This window comes from Gadus morhua, chromosome 14 (assembly GCF_902167405.1).
Source record: "Gadus morhua chromosome 14, gadMor3.0, whole genome shotgun sequence".
NCBI classification, from domain to species: domain Eukaryota; kingdom Metazoa; phylum Chordata; class Actinopteri; order Gadiformes; family Gadidae; genus Gadus; species Gadus morhua.
In genome coordinates, this window is record NC_044061.1 from 16807989 (window position 1) to 16826883 (window position 18895).

Genomic DNA, 18895 nt, shown 5'->3' on the forward strand with positions numbered 1-18895 from the left:
AAAGCATTATTGTGTGTTTATGAAGCATTATTAACACATTGTAAATAGTAAGTACATTACTAACATATGCTGTATAAATTATCTTACAAACTATTATGTGATTATCTTATTAATGATAACTGATTGCTTACAGTATGTATGAACAACGCTTTATGAATGTGGAATCCATTATATACTATAATGGATTCCACATTCATAAAGTGTAATGCCGTATACGTCATAATTAATGCTTCAAAGCTGCAGTCGATGCTATCGATTATCCTTAATTTAACAATAAGGAAATGAATATGCAGAAGCAATTGTTGCAGAGGGAATCACAAAACAAATGATACAAGAAAAAGCTGATACAATTATATACTAATGTATGCATTTTCTTGACAAATTTCTAAATTTTCTTGACACAAAATAATTGTAGTGTGTGGTGTGTAGATTCTCCGCAGCTGCAAACAAGATGATGCACAAGTGTGCATGTTGCAAGGAGCTGACCACCAGTGTGAAGGAGGTGCAGTTGACGTGTGGCGACGGCTCCACCCGTACACAACAATACACCAGCGTGGACTCGTGCAGCTGCGAGGACTCCGCCTGCGCGACGCAAGGGAAGAGACGCCGCAGACGCTAACGCAAACGAACAGCCATCGGCGCGATCCCGAATATACGCCCCATTAATTTTCCTCATTTTACTGTAATGAAACCAATTGCTAGAATGAAACAAATACTTGTACTAGGTGTCATTTGTTGTGACATATTTTCCCACATATTTGTATTGACATCTACTTTAGACGAGATGTTTTGTTTTGTCACTACAATCAAATATAATTTTCTGCAACCATAAAACTGAATTGTTTTTTCTGCTCACAATTTCTCATGAGCCAAGTAAATGCTTGGTGAACAGAACTCAGTACAAAGACACATTTTCACTCATATTTATGATCCAGTCATATTGAGAAACAAAAGCAAAAGAAAATCCACTCGAGGAAGAAGGTCAGAGATTTTCAGATCACGACTTCATTAACCAACACGCAAGCTCAGAGTCCCATAAATATATCAAATATAATAGTGTTTAGTCTTTGCTAAGCTATTGGGTGTCACTGTTCATAAGATTTATATTTGGAAGTAGTTCAATTCAAGAGGTCCAAAATCCTTCCGGCAACATGGTCGAACAATTTGTTGAAGGCAAAGGTCTGTGGCTCATAACTTAAAGATCCAATACAATTACTGAATCGGCAAAATAACAATGGTGTATAAATAGACACTCACTTTTCAACAAACGCTTTACCCTGACATGGCACATGTTGACAAGGCTCCAGTAATATTTATTTCCGAGATTTGCAACCCACTGGGAATCTTTTCTGAAAAATATAGATCTTTAAAGCGAAACACACGCAAAAAACGATGCAAGTTGGCAAAAAAAAAAACGTTGGCAGGCAACATTCAATACCTTTCAGACTAGCAGGTCCCACCAAAAGTTTAACAGATATAAATGATAACAGGTCATAGTTGTAAATATCATTGTTTCTGGATTTACAACATAAACCTTTTAGTCAATCTCCTTGACCTTTGTAACTGTCTAAGCATGGATGTTATGTGAACTGACTGGATTGGCTCCTTCCCTTTTTGGCATATGAATCATGGGTCTAGACATCCACGCAGAAATGGGGCAGTAATATGCCATATATGGCTACGTTTTCTGGTGATGCAGAGTTGGTAGCGTTTCGAGCATATATCTTGTTTGGTGTCTGATCACTTGTTTCTTCCTGATTTGCTTGAATATCACCCCTCATGGAATGGCAGCCTGACTTATACATATAACCTTCCACATTTGTTAATTGATCATTAGATGTCCTCATTCTCTTCTAAACCACTAGAAACTAAAGATAGAGAAATGTTGGTAATTTATAATTTTTTTCGATGTATTGACTCAGAAAGCTACAACTGGGTGCATAATGTATTTACGACAGGGACGTTTAGCTAAACTTGCATTACAAAATGTCCTTTCTCTGCACTGTTTTGGTGCTCGATTGCTGAACATGGTTAATATTTTTGTAAAATAATATGGGCTAATAATTACCTCACAGTGACATCTGAATTGAACAATTTAAAACAATTCTGCATGGGCATATGAATGTGCCAAGCCATCATAGTGGCTCCCAAACAATTGTTGATTCATTCTGAGTCTGTAAGCAAGCCCCTTTGTGTGGAATTAAAACAGGAAACTTGATAGGCTGTACTGCCTGACTTAGATACAACACACGATTCCTTTTTTCAGTGTAGACAAACTTTTGGAGAAAACAATCATTGTTAGTGCTTGTTCAGTAATGGCTGCTGCTTAAGTTGGTCTAGGGCTGTGATTGGATCAACTAACCAAATGACGGGAATGCAAGTAGGCGACGGCGCTATAGTGCCACTTGGGCAATAACTGTACATGTTGAATTTGGATGCCCGTGTGTGTATGTAGAGAATATATATGTGCATATACGTTCCAGGGTGTAGATTGGTTACACCAGCCCTCAGAGTTCCTCTGCCATCTGCAGAAGAGAGTTAATGGCAGCGTCCTTGTTGCCTTGCTGGGCTTCCAGCACAGTGCGCACCACCTCAGGGTCTAGGTTGGGAAACATGTCCTGCAGGCCCTTCAGGTCCTCCTCGCTGCACTCAGCCATCTGGCTGGCCACCACCGGCACCGCCGCCGGCATTGCCATGGGAACCACACCCTGATTGTACATGCCAGGCACACCTGTTGGGTGGGGGGGGGGGGGGGGGGGGGGTATAAAGAAGCATATGCATGAAGGGTAGAGGAGATGGCGGAGCTGAGGGCTGGCTTGTTGTAAACCCACACTGGCCAGGGTTTTCGTTTTATACAAGAGAGCGCAACAATGGCCGCCCCCTGTTTTTAACAGCTCTGGTTCCCAAATTAAATTTCCCATTCATTTACTCCATTGACTTTTCATGAAATCGTTATATAAAGAATTTTAAGTCTGGGACCAAGCAAATCATTTGTCAAGGTAGTCGTGACCCTAAAACATTTGATTCAGGGAAATAAAGAATTTGGAAAATGGAATAAAAGGCAATGTTAGAAGGTACAAGGAACTCATAAACCATGCAAACTTTTTCACAATGGTTAAAACCCAATAATTTAGCACGTTTCATGCATCTTATAACCTTTGTCATTATTATATTGTTTATAAAAGTTGTGTCATATATTCTGTGTGTATGTGTGTGATAGTGTTTCATATTGTATATAGCATTGTCATCGACATGGTATGTTCCTTCGTTGCTGACTGCAGTCACTATGTAATAACATTACTCGATTTTTAATACATATGAATTCAGTCTCATATTCCAGTAACGTATTCATTCAACATTATGCATTCCTATGCTTTTATATTAGCCAAATTACTAATAAGCACTGCCAGTGCTAGATCATATATCATACTGTAAGGGGATTGTTAGCATGGGTGGAAGCCATGGGAATCGTATACCTAACCCTGGCAGTGTTTATTATCTTCTCTACTTGTTCAGCTCGTTACAACAAACACTGAGAAAAATAATATAGACTTTTTAAAAATCCACTTTGTCTGATTGGTGGGTGCCTGAAGGATCCCTCTAACCTGCTATTGGTATGTATCCCACTCCTGGCTGGTACAGGCCCCCCCGCGTGGGCATCAGGACCACTGGCTGTGGAATCATTCCTGCTGGCATGGACTGGTAGCATGAAGATACGAGAAAAACAAGGAAAAAAAAAAAAATTCTATTATGGATGGAATTCTCTTATGCATTTCCTTCACAGACCACTTTTGAGGAACGTAAATTACTTTAGTGTCTTCCGCGTAGAAGACCAGAAAATAGAAATCGAAGAAAAAAACCACATAGCAGACTGTCTAAAAGTAAATGATACAGCTGAGATTTAGAAATTATGTTAGCTATATTTATGTTATCTTATATTAATACTCAGTAGTTAACTTTGCAACCTCAATGATTTACTCAAATACATAAGCTTGTTAATAGATGCCATGCTATAGATTGTGATTGTGTATTTTTTGTAGTACGTGGAATAATCTGGCTGGTCAATGTAGCCAATGACCTGGCAATACCCCTTTCCTGATTGGAACACTCACAGCGTATGACATCACCAAGTTGATCATTCCCTCCTTGTCGTCGCCTTGTCGACCACTCAGGCTGAACCACTCGTCCACCATGATGCCCTCTCTCAGGCTTTCAGGGATGGTCACATGGGTCCATGCTATTCTGTCATCCATAGAGAATGCCCGCTGGAATGCATTCATGCAAGACAGAAGAAATTTATAAAATGTGAAGTAAACATCAAAGTACCAAAAAAGGGATTGTGCTTCAACACTTGAAATAGTTATAATTTATTGGTAAAAATACAAGTTTGATACAAACTTATAAAAAGTCAAACTACCTTCAAGCTTATTTGGAGATTCCAAAAATGAAATTCCTAGCCTCCAATCCTTCTCACCTCGTCAAAGATCTCCAGATAGAAGGAGTCTACCCCAGGAGGCACAGTGCATTGAATAACTTTATTCCAGCGAGGATTCTTTGCCCCATTGTGTGCAGTTGGAGTTTCATAGACAGCATAGCCCAGTCTCATCCTACAGTAGGGGTCCATGCGGGTCATACCATAGTTCTTAGCCAGCTTTGCCTAGATCAGAATTTGGACCAGAAGCAAGATTTGATAACCATATAGCAGAATCAATGTTGATGATGAATCGTAAACAGCATATTTAAAGCACTAATCATTTCACGTTAATGGTTTCCCATTATTGTACGTATATGATTCTAAATTGTGCCTACCTGTACCACAGTGATACTGAGACGCCCTACAGTGGCCATGGAGCCCCCATATTGCAGCTGCCTGGCCGCCTGCGCGTCCAGTTGCACCTGCTGTTGCTGGTGTGAAGGAGCAATGCGTAGGAAGTCCTGGGGAAGGTCCCCGATGTACACCTGAACCAATCAACAAAATCAAGTAAATTCGCATTAACGTCAAACCTACGCGTCACGACGTGGGGTTTGGCGATAGCGCCGATATACGGAAATAAGGACCACATAAAGCCAGGCCTAAATACTATAATTCTAAGTATGGCCTCACTTGTTATACTTATTCATCAAAAGGTATACACGCAATAGTTACTGACCGTACCATGATAATGTATGTACCCTAATATGTATACTGTCAAGACAAATCTGTTTAGTTAGCTAATCCCGCAACGAGCTTGAATAGTTGCAGCACACACATTAGTCTGACTAACGTTAGCACATAAGTCATCTAGCCTGACACCGCTTAATTACAACCAGCCCCCCTAAAAAAATAACGAACCGACTCATCGTGAATCAGTGTCGGTACCACTCGACGGAATGAATGAATAAACAATTCTGTCTCGTTTAATCGATCACCTATGGCTAGCTTGGACGTCTCTGCCTTTTCCCTCGCGACAGTACGAACACATTACATGGCGCGATCACTTTCAATATTTTACCTGTCCCCGCTGTGTGGTAACGGTAGTTGCCATCTAGTTTGACGATTGCCAAAATGCTATTAACGACCAGTAACTTTGAAGGCAGATCAGTTGAATATAATGTAAACAAGCCGACCCAGTTGCAGCCGTTACGATTGCACGCTGACGTCAGCGATCAGCTGACTGATTACTACTAGTAAACTTGGATATGGGTTGGACCAGTTTGTAGCCTGCTGGTTGGTTGCAGTAGCAGTCTGTAGTGTGTAGTCCAGAGCTATGGTGTAGTCGACCGAACCACTAAATAGGTTTCAACATCTGTCTTCGGCTATAGAAGGCACATTTTGGGCAAATAGTATGCAAGTGTGCTGTTAAATGCAAAAAAAGAACTTAATTGTTGATAGTCGTCGAAAGACTTCGCTTCTATGGGTCCGTGTACATTCAGGCACACCAAAAGCTAGGATAGCATGGTTATTGTTTCTTTACAGGATCTATACCAGGGTAATGTTAGAAGATAAATAAATAAATCCAGAAACAGGTTACATAAATAAAGATATTTTATTTTAATTTATACATGAAATATCTTTTATCCAAAAATATTATGTGGAAATAGCCTGTTGGCTCCCTCCCAAACAGTGTTTCCTTAACTAAAGTGACCAGCATAGATCAGGTCATGACGTGCTACCAGATTATTGTTCACCTTTTCAAAGATTCAAGAGTTTTATTTGTCATATGTATGCACCGTGTTGTGTATTTTTTCATCATAGTATTAATTCTTGAAGTGAAAATCAAGGCAACTTCACAGGTTGGATCAGAGGGTCGAATAAATGGTCTAATCGAGGATTTAATACAGCACGTGGAATAGTCTTGGTGTAGGTGGGTGAGGAGCAGTCTCCATACATGCTCCTTGGCTGTCGATCCCTCTTCTCAACGAGCCAAAGGTTTGGGGCGAGTATTATTCATAAGAAAATGTAAATAGCAAAAGAACCCAAGCAGTCTCTCCCTTGATAAGGTATATGGCCCAGACGGTCTGGTTTGTTCGTCTTTGTTGGGACATGACCCAATGGATTGTTGGACATAGCACCCGATATCAGTAGGAGAGGCACTGGCCTGCTCTCAGACTAAGAAATGTGAACACAGAGAGACACAAAAAGAAAAAAAACATTAGACAACTGGTTTGCTATTGCAGCATGTAACAGTGTAATGAATGAGGAGGTGACTGTATATACAATGTCCAATATCTGTCAGGTACCGGTAGTGTTGTTTGAGATGGTCAGTGTCAGAGTGTGTGTGAGGGAGTTGAAGGGGGAACTGGGGGGGTTGGTATTGATGTTCTGGATGGCCTAGTGGGAGAAACTCAGTCTTGGATGCTTAGTTCTTGACGGTAGCAGCTGAACAGACCATTTTTAGGGTGATGGGGATCCCTCATGAACCTGCAGGCTCTGGTCCTATACCTCCTGGGCTACATGACATGGAGAGGGGGGGTTGGTATGAAGGTATTATTGTAGCAAAAGTCTTTAGCACCTGTGACTGCAGATGTATTGTATTGTTTGTATGCGTACACTAAACGCACAAATGAGTAACAGTAAGTTTGAAGACGTAGATATTTATTTTGCATGTGTACTCAAAAGTCACAAATGTTTAACAGTACATTTGAAGTCGTAAATATTTTTTCTTCCATTGTAAACACTAAATACTAGGGTCTACAGGTTTACTACTGGTGCACAAATCCTATCGTGTGCATCACAACTTCAAAGAGTCATGCAATTGACACTTTTGCTACAATCATTGCAGCAAAAAAAAAACTCCAGCCAATGATTTCCAAAACCCACTTAGTGGCATTGGTAAGTAAGTAAGTCAATCAAACGGTCGTACTGCACTCCCCCTCCCCCTCCCCTGGCCTGCGCGACCCCTTCGTGCATGTACTCAAAGCTCGTGACCCAGAGCAAGCTTCTGTTTGTTGTTATCCTGCGGTAGCAACTGGAGCTAGCTAACTAGCTAATGGTTCGCTCGTGCATGATTGCGCGTCCATGTACTTGGAATGGGTGGAGTCAGAGTCAGCGTTGAAGGAGAAGGGGTAGGACCATTTGAGTTGAGTATTTTCAAAATCTGCTGGCGTTTCGCAAATCCCATACCCAACCTTTAATGTTCACATACTTGGACAAGCAAAACAAAAATACATCACACATTTGTCTGGGGTTTATATATTTATTCTCAACATGTCCAAAAATCAACTATTGCAATAACAATCATTTTAGCCGGGGCACCATTTCTATGCTGTTTATCCTCAGGATTGTTTGCGGTGAAGTGATAACTGAATAAAAAGGGGAAAAGAAAGTTACTTAATAAAATGCATACGACAGATAAACTCATAATTATTAAACTATGTAAAGTTACTAAATTAGGAAAATCCTAAGTCATGTTTTCAGAGTGCATTATTATTAGCATTAGTGCTAATTGTAGTATAAATGTAACTTGAGTGGAGAGGGTGAACGAACTGAAGACGATCTGGAGGCTCAGTGATGGGTAGACTTACTCTTCTTGCGCTGGAATCTGTGTCGCCTCCAGAACTGCATGTAGACCTTGGGAGAGGACTCTGTCTTCTCTATGACAGTAGCCTCTACCCTAACCAACTCCTTTCTAGAGGAAACAATGGGAAAGGGTGGGGAGTTGGAATGGGGAGTGAAGAGTTAGACCTGAGCCCACTATGAAATAGGCAAACCACAATGTAATGCAATTTATACTATTTGAGTGACACCAAACTAGCTCAATGAATTGATTTACATTTATTGGGTTTTTTAATGCATTCATTTTATTTTCCTTCTCTTGCTTTGGAGTAGTTTGCTCCAATGTGGGGTTCTCTTCAGAGGATCAAACCAAAATGCGTAAACCAAGCAATAGACACTGCTATTCTGGTTTAATAAACAAATCAATAAAAAGCTCTATTAATGAAACATTTATGAAACATTTAGTGTGTGTGCAGTCGCCTCTCTGTGCCGACTAGTTGCTTGTTAAGGGGATCCTAGCAAGCAGACAGTGTAGAAGGCAGCAGAGAATTTAAACTTGTGATAGCTTTTCCGTAAATTGTCCCTGATCAACACCTCAGCTATAACAAGCCCCCAAATCTTGAGTTGGTTACCTTCGAAGAGGTTGATGTCGGCATTTTTTTTTTTTAAATAGCTCAGTCGTTAATTTTATGGTTCTTGCCAAATTCAGTTTCTATTGAATAACATTATAAAAATGTATTTTAAAAAGCCTTATAACAACTACTATCGTAGGATATTATTTTGGTGTTGAAACTCCAAAACTGAGGTTCCCGAAAAATCCAACAAAAGAAATATAGCTACGCATGTGCATTTTCGGAAGAGAATGCATCTAATTGCATGAACTCGTAGTACTGCAATATTCCATTAGCTTGCCAACATCCTAAGCAAATATGGCAAGTTTCAAGTCCCTGGCCAACTTTGAAGCAGACTGATTGATTGAATAAAGGGGCTTATCGATTTTGTTTGACTGCGAGTAATAGCTCCACCTGTTGTCGATTTTCTATCTAAATGTACTTTACAACAAGGGCAACAACGACGACTGCTCCTACTAACAATGATTTGTTGCTGTGTTACCTAGTTTTGTTTGTCTGTTGAACCAATGGATTCATTTATTCAATTTAGCAATTGTCTTGTAAAGGTATCAGCATTGATTTGTTGGTTATCATCTGGGGATAAAATTTTAATAAAATAAACACAATTTCTTGAGCAAAGTCCACATTGTTGAAATTCTAATGCATTCAATTAATTAGACTGGGATATTTTCCTGCTCTGAGAGAAAACATGCCATGACATGAAATAAAACAGTATGTAGGATATCACTGCATTAAAATGTAGACTATCTGATAACTAGCAATCATTTATGTTGGATGATTGGCTGAAGTTTACCCACATTTTGGATCTTTGCAGCTAAATGGACACATTTGGCCTCTGGTCACATTTTTAAGACATTCACCATCATCTTATTTGACCAATTAGAGCCTTGACATCAACTGTCCCAAAGATGGTTACTGTCAAATCTGACATTCGGGCGAGGAACTGCGGCCATTTTTGTGAATAGTGGAATTATAGAACACCCAAGACGTCGAGATGGCTCATCTTCTGGCATTCCACTCTAGACATGGGTTCGGAATCGTGTGTGATTAGGATTTACTTTTTAGGAGATAGGCCTGTTTGATACTGTTTATTCTGTATGAGATTGGGAATACATTTGAGTTGGACTGGTTTGAATTGGTCATTTGGCTAGGAAGATATAAAAAGCAGTGGTTTTTTTCAGGGTAAATTTGGAGTGCTTATGAAGATGAATCAATTTACACCCAATTTGAGAGAATGCTTCAAATTGGGCCTGAGACAAGGCTATTTGAAATTAGGAAACTTTGACCCATTGGCAGCGCTAGAGACTTCACAACTAATAATAATAAATAAATAAATATAGTTGCAAGCAACCATGATGGGGTCCTACTGTGTGACATATGACTCATGATGGTAAACATTATTTGGTGTCATGCCATGTCTCACAGAACGGGGGTTGGACTTGAACCATCGACCCCATGGTCATGTCATGGTCATGACCATGTCATTACCATGGTCATTACTCTAATGTCCTTCATGTCCACTACATGGACATTAAGGACATCAGAGTATAATTTTTTTAGTAGAAGTCTTCCGTACGTGGAGGAATGGTGAGCTTGGTTGGTTCGGTAATATGGCTCTGGTATGCCTTAAAACTGGTTTAGCGGAAGTTTACATATCAAAACTTGACATTTGTGTATTTCCTTGAGGCCCAGCCTGCGTTTAAAGGGTGCGGTTCAGAGAGAAGTTCAAACAAATGTTTTTTGTTTTTTTCCAAATACAGGCCCACAGTCACCTAGGTCATGTGTGACGAGTATCAGCTTTCATCACTTTCGGCACCTAAGCAGTTTATGTGTGGTTGTTTGGACTTACAGCCATTGCATTAACTTGACCAAATGGTCTGACCATATGGGTTGCGATGTGAAAGTGGTTCATCATGAAAAATGGTGCATACACATATTGAACCTACCCATTTGTAATGGCATGCTGTTGAAATGCTGAACATCCAGGCCTTGTTGTACCGCCACCTACGTGTTATTCTGACCCATTTTTTGTTTCCCTTACTCTTTTTAGGAGTTCTACAAGCCTGCAAATCTTTTGTACTTTTGTCATCAGTAAAATCAACAGGGGGTTTAGGGGGGCGGGCTTGCAAGGGGCGGGATATGACGTAGGGTCGAGGTTCGCAAGATGCAGGATAAGGACGGCCCCTGTCACCCAGGTGTGCTTAACTGAGAAAACCGGGAGTGGAAGGCCAGGACCCTATAATGTTCAGCTAACTGTTGTCAGTAATAATTGTTACGAGAGAAGCGTATGTGTGTGACAGTGTACGACAGTGTGCGTGTGTGCACGAATGGACGAGCGAGGAGGGCGAGCAGTAGCGTGTGCTAGTTTAGTGAAGTAATGAACAAGTCCAGTTGCGTCTGTGCAAACGTGTACTGTAAAGTTAGTGAAACAAAGAATAAAGTACCCAGCCAGTCAATAATCGGCAGCCGCTCATTCCGACCTATAAGCAGACCCACTGCTGGTCAAAACGAAGGGTGTTACCCCCGAGAGAACATCGACCCTGCAGGGAACGTCTCCCCTGTGCTCCTCGACTACGGTCTGGGACACGACAGCAGCAAAGGGGTAACATAAAAATAAAAATAAACATGTATTGTAATTTATTGTATGATGTGTACTTTTAGGGTTTAGACCTACTGTTTAGCATTATCATAGTGGGAGCGGGGCACTGAAATTATATAGGCTATGTTATCGGGGCTATTCTTCATGATACCGGACTTGGAAGAATGACGTAATCATTTCTGCTGACGAATACAATAGGGTTCATATGTTTTTCGTAGGACCCTAATAAAGTAAATACATAATAATAATAAAACAACTGGCAAAAAACATTAGGTGCCTAGCAACTTTGGTGCTTGACCACTAATAAAAAAGCATTAACAGTATAATAATTGTAACCAGACAAAAGTGTGCCTTTCACTGAAAGAACAAAATGTATGTTCTGAGTCTCACTGAAAGGAATTCTGATGTATTTAAAATGTTAGAGCCTTTCCTACATATCTTAACATTTCAAATTGTGAAATATTATTTTCTTTTCAGCAATAGGAGTTTGGAAGATACCCAATAATTGGCCGCCCGATGAGTGTAAAGTTTTCTCCTCCAACCATCAGAACCTGGAAAAGGAAAAAAAAGTAACATTCAAACATTGCAATCGAGCAGCTAAGAATATTGCAGAAGTTGTAAACCCTTTTCTAACCATTCCTAACTCTATTGCAGTAACCAAAATTATATAATAATTGTACGATTACAGACGAGTTGTCATAAATACATAAGTCTGTTTTTGATCGCAGTGTTTTTGGAAGGGATCTTCATCTCACAACTTTGAGAAACACGTCAAAGATGCCGAAGAAGGAAAAGCTCTGTGTTACCAGAACATGCCTCCTCAAACCACCAGAACTAGAACTAGCGACACGCAGATTACAAACGGGAATCTATTAAGGATTTGCGCCCAGTCTACCGTTCCCTTAGAAACCATAAAAAAGCTTGTATCTAGTGAAGAATTGCCAACAGGGGGTAGAGTTACGCGATAATAAGAGCAGCCTCCGACATTACAGATGACTGTTCTAAACATCTCCATATCCGAGCTGTCCGCATTATTTATTATTATATTATCATCATTATTATACCTAAACCACAAACTGTCATTGTGAAATAGCAGCAGCTGTCTGCCTCTCCATCCAGCTCCCTATCGTTCCATAGTTCCGATTGCAATGCAATGCAAATATTGCAATGTTGTGTGCATCATTACAATTGTACCGTTATATATCTTTGTTGCCATTTTATTAATTCACAAAAGTATCTGAGGATAAAATCAGCAAGAATTTGCAAAAATCGTAAAAAACTGAATTCTGGAAATAAAAAAATGAGAAAACAGAATTTGAGAAAAAAATAAACGGAATTTGGAAAAGAAAAACAATTTCATAGGGCTCTAATTTATTGGATTTATCTTCATGTGTTAATATTAAGGAATGGATGACTATGGCTATAGCAAACCGTTTTTTCATCTTAATGACAAAGACATTGGAATGGAATGTACAAGTCTCAGACGTTATGTGACTGTGTGCATGGTAGACAAAAACGGTAATCCCCCTGGGGTTAAATAAAGTGAATTTGTATAGCATGTTGTGAAAGAGACTGGGCTTCACACCTTCTCCATTCTGATCCGGTCTCCGCACCCCGCTGCTACATGGTTCTCAATCAAGATGAGGTCCTCGTTGGTTACCTTCCACTGGCGACTGGCAAAATGGACCACTGCGAAAAGACGCCCGTACTCCTCATTGGTAATAAGACTGTTGACCTTCTGTACCACAGCTGGAGAGAAAAGACATGAAAAGAACAGGGTTACTGATTTGGATTGCGTAATATTTCCAGCAATTTTTATATAACATTACTACTTGGCATCATCATTATATCATTAAATATGCTTTCTTGCTAAGTGCAAAGCGGCGCATTAGGCTTAATGGAACAATTAGTGTAATATACACCATTAAAGAGCACCTATTACGCTTTTTTGACTTTTATGACCTATAAACATTGTTATAATGATTTATAGTCATGATAAACCATACTAAAGTTCAAATAATGACGTACATGCATTTAGACGTAATCCCTGCTGACCGTCTGGGGTGGCTGTGCAGAGCGCTAAACACTAGGGACGCGGGTCGCGATTCACTTGTTCATTCTTCCGGAAGTTAACCAATCACAACGGAGGGAGGTTGTCAGGAGGGGGGCGAGGGGGCGAAGAAGGTCGAAGCCAAGTGTTGACAGAGAATGCTGAAAGCGCCCAGATGAGAGGAAGAGTTTCCCGAAAATCTACATCGTTTTTTGTGCTGTGATTCGTGTCAGGTCGCGCTATAGGAGTCATTAATAAGAAATTATGACCAGAAAAGTAGTTTAATAGGAGATCTTTAAGCTAATTTCCCCTATCTGTATGGAAAGTTTCCAGTGGCCAGCTCCTTCTGAAGCAGCCGTGTAATTTACAGAATAATGATACTTAGCATATTACCATATTTTTTCCATAACTGACCGAGCTCCCCACACATTGTAGCATTATACTATACGTGTCCGGGAAGCCTAACCCTCTCTCGGTAGTGGTTATCAACAACAACGGCTGTCCAGAACGAGCTTTACACATCGACACACACAAACACTGTTGGGCTATACTATAAGAGTCTGACTTGAACTTGTGCTACCAAGTTGTCTGTGAGATGGGATGGGGCTGGACATGATGCGGGGGTGCAGCTCGACCTAGGAGGTCACCCATTGGCTCTGCAGTGAGCAGCCTCTCAGTTTATCTTCTTTAAAAAGGAAAAACAAATAAATTCAAGAACTTTTTATAAATCACAGTTATGAGGTTCAGCCATTTCTCAAACTGTATGAAAGTAAACATGCACAAAAAATAATTGAACAGAAACCAAATCGACGAGATTACATTATAAACACACCACTAGTGGCAGCTTGAATAAAGGTTTGAGAAAAGAGTAAGCATAGCATGGTTAATAAAGATATCAAACTTTCTGCGCTCCCACCTGTGTTCTGCCTCTGCTCTTCCTCTGAACTGATGGACTTCACCTCTGGCCAGGGAGGGCTGGATAAAGAAGTCAGGGGTACCAGACTGGAGAAAAAGCAGTGTATGTTGTTTATGTTTTTGAGACAGATTACTTTTACATTGTATTTTGTCTCTGCAGTTACTATACCTGGATGGACCGCTGATTGAATGAGAACTTCTGTGACTTTTAAAGGAAGGGAACAGGAGACCTTTAAAAAAAATAAAGAATCCTTTGCATGAGAATAAGCTTTACAAAATACAGGTACCGTTGAGAGTTGGGGTTAACCCTAACACTATGAGGTTGCAAAAGAGTGCAACCGTCCCTTTCTGAAGAGCTGGAACAACATTCATTGTTCTGGAACAATGAATTCTTGTTCCAGAACAAGAATTCATTTTTCCCATTGACTTTTCATCCATATGTAAGAGTTTTGAGCCTTAAACCTAGCCAATTATCCCACAAATTATTTGTGACCATCAAAATTGTATTCGGAGCAACATTTTTGAGGGAAAACTGTGGACATTGCGAGTGAAGGAACTACTCATCCCATGTCATCGACATGGGGTCATCGACATGGTACAGATGCGATGCTTGGTAACGGTAATCGATGGCTTGATGGTGTGTTCCTGAATCCTCGGACAACCTTCCGAGTTACACGTTTGACGTCACTTTCGGTCTCGGAACATTCATAGCATTCCTGTTCGTCTTTGTGATTGTGTCATGAAATAGGCTAGTCGTTGTTTATTGTTAGCTACATTAGCCTCTTTAGCAAACCAGCTTGAAAACAAACACAACTTTACATTGTATTGCACGCACAGCAAGACCATGCAATTTATAAATCGGTGACCGGAATAAAGTAGCAATGTAATCAAGTGTGTAAGAGCATTTAACATTGACATTAAAATGACCTACGTGGTACAAATACCAAAAAATAAATCTTTTCACGGGCGCAGCCATTTGAGAGCATCATCACTGCTCTCGGACTACTCTCAGATTTTTGAAAGATGAAAAAGGGGGCGTGCCTTCGAGAAATGCCGCAAGAAAGCTGGGACATCTTCGACTTGTGACTCTGAAGTCTGCCATTCAAGGATTCAGGAACCACCATGACTTTCGCAGGTGCGGTAAACGTTTCAATTTGTGTGAGGCCGCTTTGTGAACTACAGATCTTCGCTGTTCTCGACACGAATGATATACGTCACCACCCGCATTTGGAACTCCAGTACAGACATGCCGATCTCTCTGCTCCACTTCACCGCTTTTTTCCAAGGGAAGGATAACAGCATCGAAAGAGGTGAAAACAATTCTAAATCAGGGCATGTGGAGAGTTTCAGTTATGCCAATGGGGAGATTGTCGGTCTTGTCCACGCCAGTAGCAGGGAGCGTGATGTCACATACGAGACATGTAGTCTTTCTCATTGTGTTTTCTCTACAGCCTTTAACTGAACAATTGCACAATAAACGGTCAAACTCTTGACATGAAAAATTATCATTAAAATCCACAAACAACATGTGACACTTGTTGTATTTGTAACAATAAATGGTACAAATACACTCGGTCTACTCTCAGATTTTCGAAAGATGAAGACAAAAAAGGGGGCGTGCCTTCGAGAAATGTCGCAAGAAAACTGGGACATCTTCGACTTTCGACTCGGATGTCTGGCGTTCGAGGATTCAGGAACACACCATAGCTGTGTTCAAAATCGTTCCCTATCACTGATATAGTGCACTATATTAGGGTACGTATGGAGTCAGTTTCCTGCCATAATTCAAACCTGAAAAAAAAAGTTTCAAAGGCTTGTAAGTCTGGGTTTGAAAACTCAACACCTTGTAAAAAAGGTTTTGCAACACTGAAAAAAACGCGAAAGTCGCTTCTTATTCGTGTCATCGGCAGAGCACTGTCAATCACGCACAGCCCGGTGAACGGCACATGTGATTGGAATGTACGTCAGCCGAGAGCAACCAATAGGTTTAGAGCTAAATGGTCCCGCCCCCAGGAACGTTTTTTTCTTTTTCAGATTCGACTGTCAGGAGTTTCAAAACGAGTGGCGTCAGAACACTGCCAATATTTACGTGACTCAAAGCTTGCGCCTGTGTGGTCAAATCTCTGAAAAGTCAGTGCTGAAAAGCCAGTTCTGAAAAAATAAGTTGCAATGTCGTAGACGTACACCTTTACAAGTTTTTAAAACTAAATATTCAACCTTTCAAAACGTATTTCTCAATGTATGAACACCTGTTTGCAGAATCCCATTTACAAGGTTTCAAAACCGGGCAACAATGAAATACACTGTTAGAACAGTGCCAGATTTGAAACTCTGCAAATGCGCTGGTGAAATTGTTTGAACTTTGAAAATGTGTTGGTGAAAATGATTTAGAAGATAAAAATAGAACACAAAATCATGTTTACAGATGTTTGAATTTTAGTTTTATTTTTTTCAGGTTATAATCTCTTTTTTCAGTGTTGCAAAACCTTTTTTACAAGGTATTGAGTTTTCAAACCCAGACTTGCAAGCCTTTGAAACTTTTTTTTTCAGGTTTGAATTATGGCAGGTAACTGACTCCATAGGTACTCGCCATATTGTAGTGGTTTTCGAATTCTCAGTGGTTCATTTCATGCACTATATAATGCACTTAAAATACCCAAAATAATGTTCACTGCATGTTACTCCCGTATACCACAATGCAATACGGTCGTGTTTTTCCGGAGAAGCTGAATAACCTCGAAAAATAATACTTTTAATGATGGATTCTCCGCCTTTCGTTTAGAAATCACAACAATTTATTTGGGATTTAACATAGAAAAATTTACATTCAAAATTAATAGAAAAAACCGTGAACAAGGAAATGTAACATTCAACATCAATACAACCTCCAGCTTTCCTCGTGAGTGCCTGGTTTGTTTACATGATGTGGGCGCATCTGTCTGCGTCACACAAATACCCGGCGCATTTACTGACGCAAATGACGTTTAGAAATGTTCAGCGTAGTGTCCGAATTCTCGTTTGTTTGTTCCCTATTTAGTGGACTATATCATGAATACTATATAGGGAATAGCGAGTGAGTGAATAGGGAACGATTTCGAACACAGCTCATGACTATCGCATGTGCGGTAAACGTTTCCATGGTAAACATCGAGCTCAACCAATCATGACTTCCCTAATACAAAATGTTTTTCTGAAAACATGTCTTTAACTTATGGTTTCTACAGGAGCACATACCATCGTTTCACAACCTCTTGGGAAGTATACATTTGATGGTTAAGATATAATGGCTTTTAATCAAAACCTCCATGCAGAATGTGAATGGGATTTTCACTTCCGGAACCACAGTGTTGCGCTCTATAGCTGTAACGTTAATTGGTTTGTTTATCGACATTAAATACAATCAGATAAGACCTATATATTTATGAATGGTGCAGTCTATGGAGGGATTTGTTACTTAATGGGCTCGTAATGCGAACGTCGTTTCGCTTCTGGCTATGGTGGCAACAACATTATATTATTGTGGGTGGCAAGTGAAACCAGTTCATGATAAGCACCGACCCCGCCGGAGTTCTTGTATAACATAAACAACTTAATATTTTACCTGTCTGTTTAAATGATGAAATCCTTCGAGGTTCTAGTCGTAATCTCCAAATGTTTGCCAGCAGCTCTGCACAGCAAACCTTCAAAGTCAACGCCATCTTGCAAGAGCTGGTGTTACCGTTTTGATGAGCACGGACACCGCAAAAGAGAATGAAACATACACACAATACGCATTTAGTCACAATGTTCACAGTAAATCATTATTTTGTGCATTTCTCAAATACAGTTTTTATTGCCTCCATGGTTCGAACCATTATATTTGGTAAAGCTTTTAATGACTACATCGATAAATTGTCAATGGGCAACAGGGTTGTGTGTAACACCTAACACTTCCGTTTCTTCAAAGGTTGTCTGACAGTAAGACAGATTCAATTAGAAACATAGTCCTACATTGTAGTCCCGTATCTAAACTGCATGTTTTCTTGTATAAATTGGATAATTTTCCCAGAAATCCTTAAAGGTAGGGTAGGGGATTGTGACAAATCGGATAGAGTGAGCTTGATTTTGAAGGTATCCAACCGAAAAAATATATGAATATGTATTTGGCACATTCTGTACATGGTCTGTATAGTTCTAATGCTTAATAATATATGCAAATTGCAGCATGTAAAAATTGAGTTTAATGTCATCGAATCTTATAAACAATAACTGCAACTAGAAAATGCATTTCCTGCAGAAAATGTGAGTGCTGTAGTACAAAGTGAGGTTGAAAATATTTTTTAATAAAGCCACAAAGACTAAGACATAAAGAAACATTATATGGCTTAAATCAAGTGAAGGGATTTGAACAAAAGTTCAAAAGTCTAAATGGAGTAAACAATGTAAACATGCAACCCATTTAAAAACTGTAAATGTTTGGAAACAAATAAAGTGACAGCTGAATGAAAAGCGCAAAGCATTGCTGAAAATGCCGAAACGTAAAATGAATAGAACTGAAGAATCTGAAAGGTGATGGGTCAAATGTATAAATGTATTGGCCCTGCACTGTGTGTGTGTGTGTGTGTGTGTGTGTGTGTGTGTGTGTGTGTGTGTGTGTGTGTGTGTGTGTGTGTGTGTGTGTGTGTGTGTGTGTGTGTGTGTGTGTGTGTGTGTGTGTGTGTGTGTGTGTGTGTGTGTGCGCGCCA

General features: G+C 39.9%; 3 protein-coding genes across 5 annotated transcripts in view; 1 reads left to right on the forward strand and 2 right to left on the reverse strand.

Annotated features, from left to right (window-relative positions):
- Positions 1 to 1432, forward strand: part of LOC115558292 (mucin-2) — a 33183-nt gene extending 31751 nt beyond the window's left edge. For both annotated transcript variants that reach the window (XM_030376268.1, XM_030376269.1), the window contains one exon: positions 430 to 1432. In XM_030376268.1, the coding sequence (XP_030232128.1) occupies positions 430 to 619 (190 nt within the window). In that variant the 3' untranslated portion in view covers positions 620 to 1432. The remainder of the gene's footprint in view (positions 1 to 429) is intronic.
- On the reverse strand, positions 910 to 5617 carry tollip (toll interacting protein). 2 transcript variants are annotated; one of them, XM_030376271.1, is made up of 6 exons: positions 5493 to 5617; positions 4810 to 4959; positions 4475 to 4657; positions 4113 to 4265; positions 3606 to 3699; positions 910 to 2731 (listed from the first exon to the last, which is right to left on the reverse strand). In XM_030376271.1, the coding sequence occupies exons 1-6, from the start codon at positions 5523 to 5525 to the stop codon at positions 2508 to 2510; spliced, it is 837 nt and encodes a 278-aa protein (XP_030232131.1). In that variant the 5' UTR covers positions 5526 to 5617; the 3' UTR covers positions 910 to 2507. The 2 variants fall into 2 exon arrangements, with proteins under 2 accessions (XP_030232131.1, XP_030232132.1); XM_030376272.1 differs by lacking the exon at positions 5493 to 5617 and adding an exon at positions 5156 to 5292 and having other exon boundaries at positions 2508 to 2731.
- A 2043-nt stretch (positions 5618 to 7660) lies between these two features.
- On the reverse strand, positions 7661 to 18083 carry mrpl21 (mitochondrial ribosomal protein L21). The gene is made up of 7 exons (XM_030376273.1): positions 17773 to 18083; positions 14341 to 14401; positions 14173 to 14258; positions 12792 to 12955; positions 11705 to 11757; positions 8005 to 8108; positions 7661 to 7782 (listed from the first exon to the last, which is right to left on the reverse strand). The coding sequence occupies exons 1-7, from the start codon at positions 17867 to 17869 to the stop codon at positions 7718 to 7720; spliced, it is 630 nt and encodes a 209-aa protein (XP_030232133.1). The 5' UTR covers positions 17870 to 18083; the 3' UTR covers positions 7661 to 7717.
- Between the last annotated feature and the right edge of the window lie 812 nt (positions 18084 to 18895).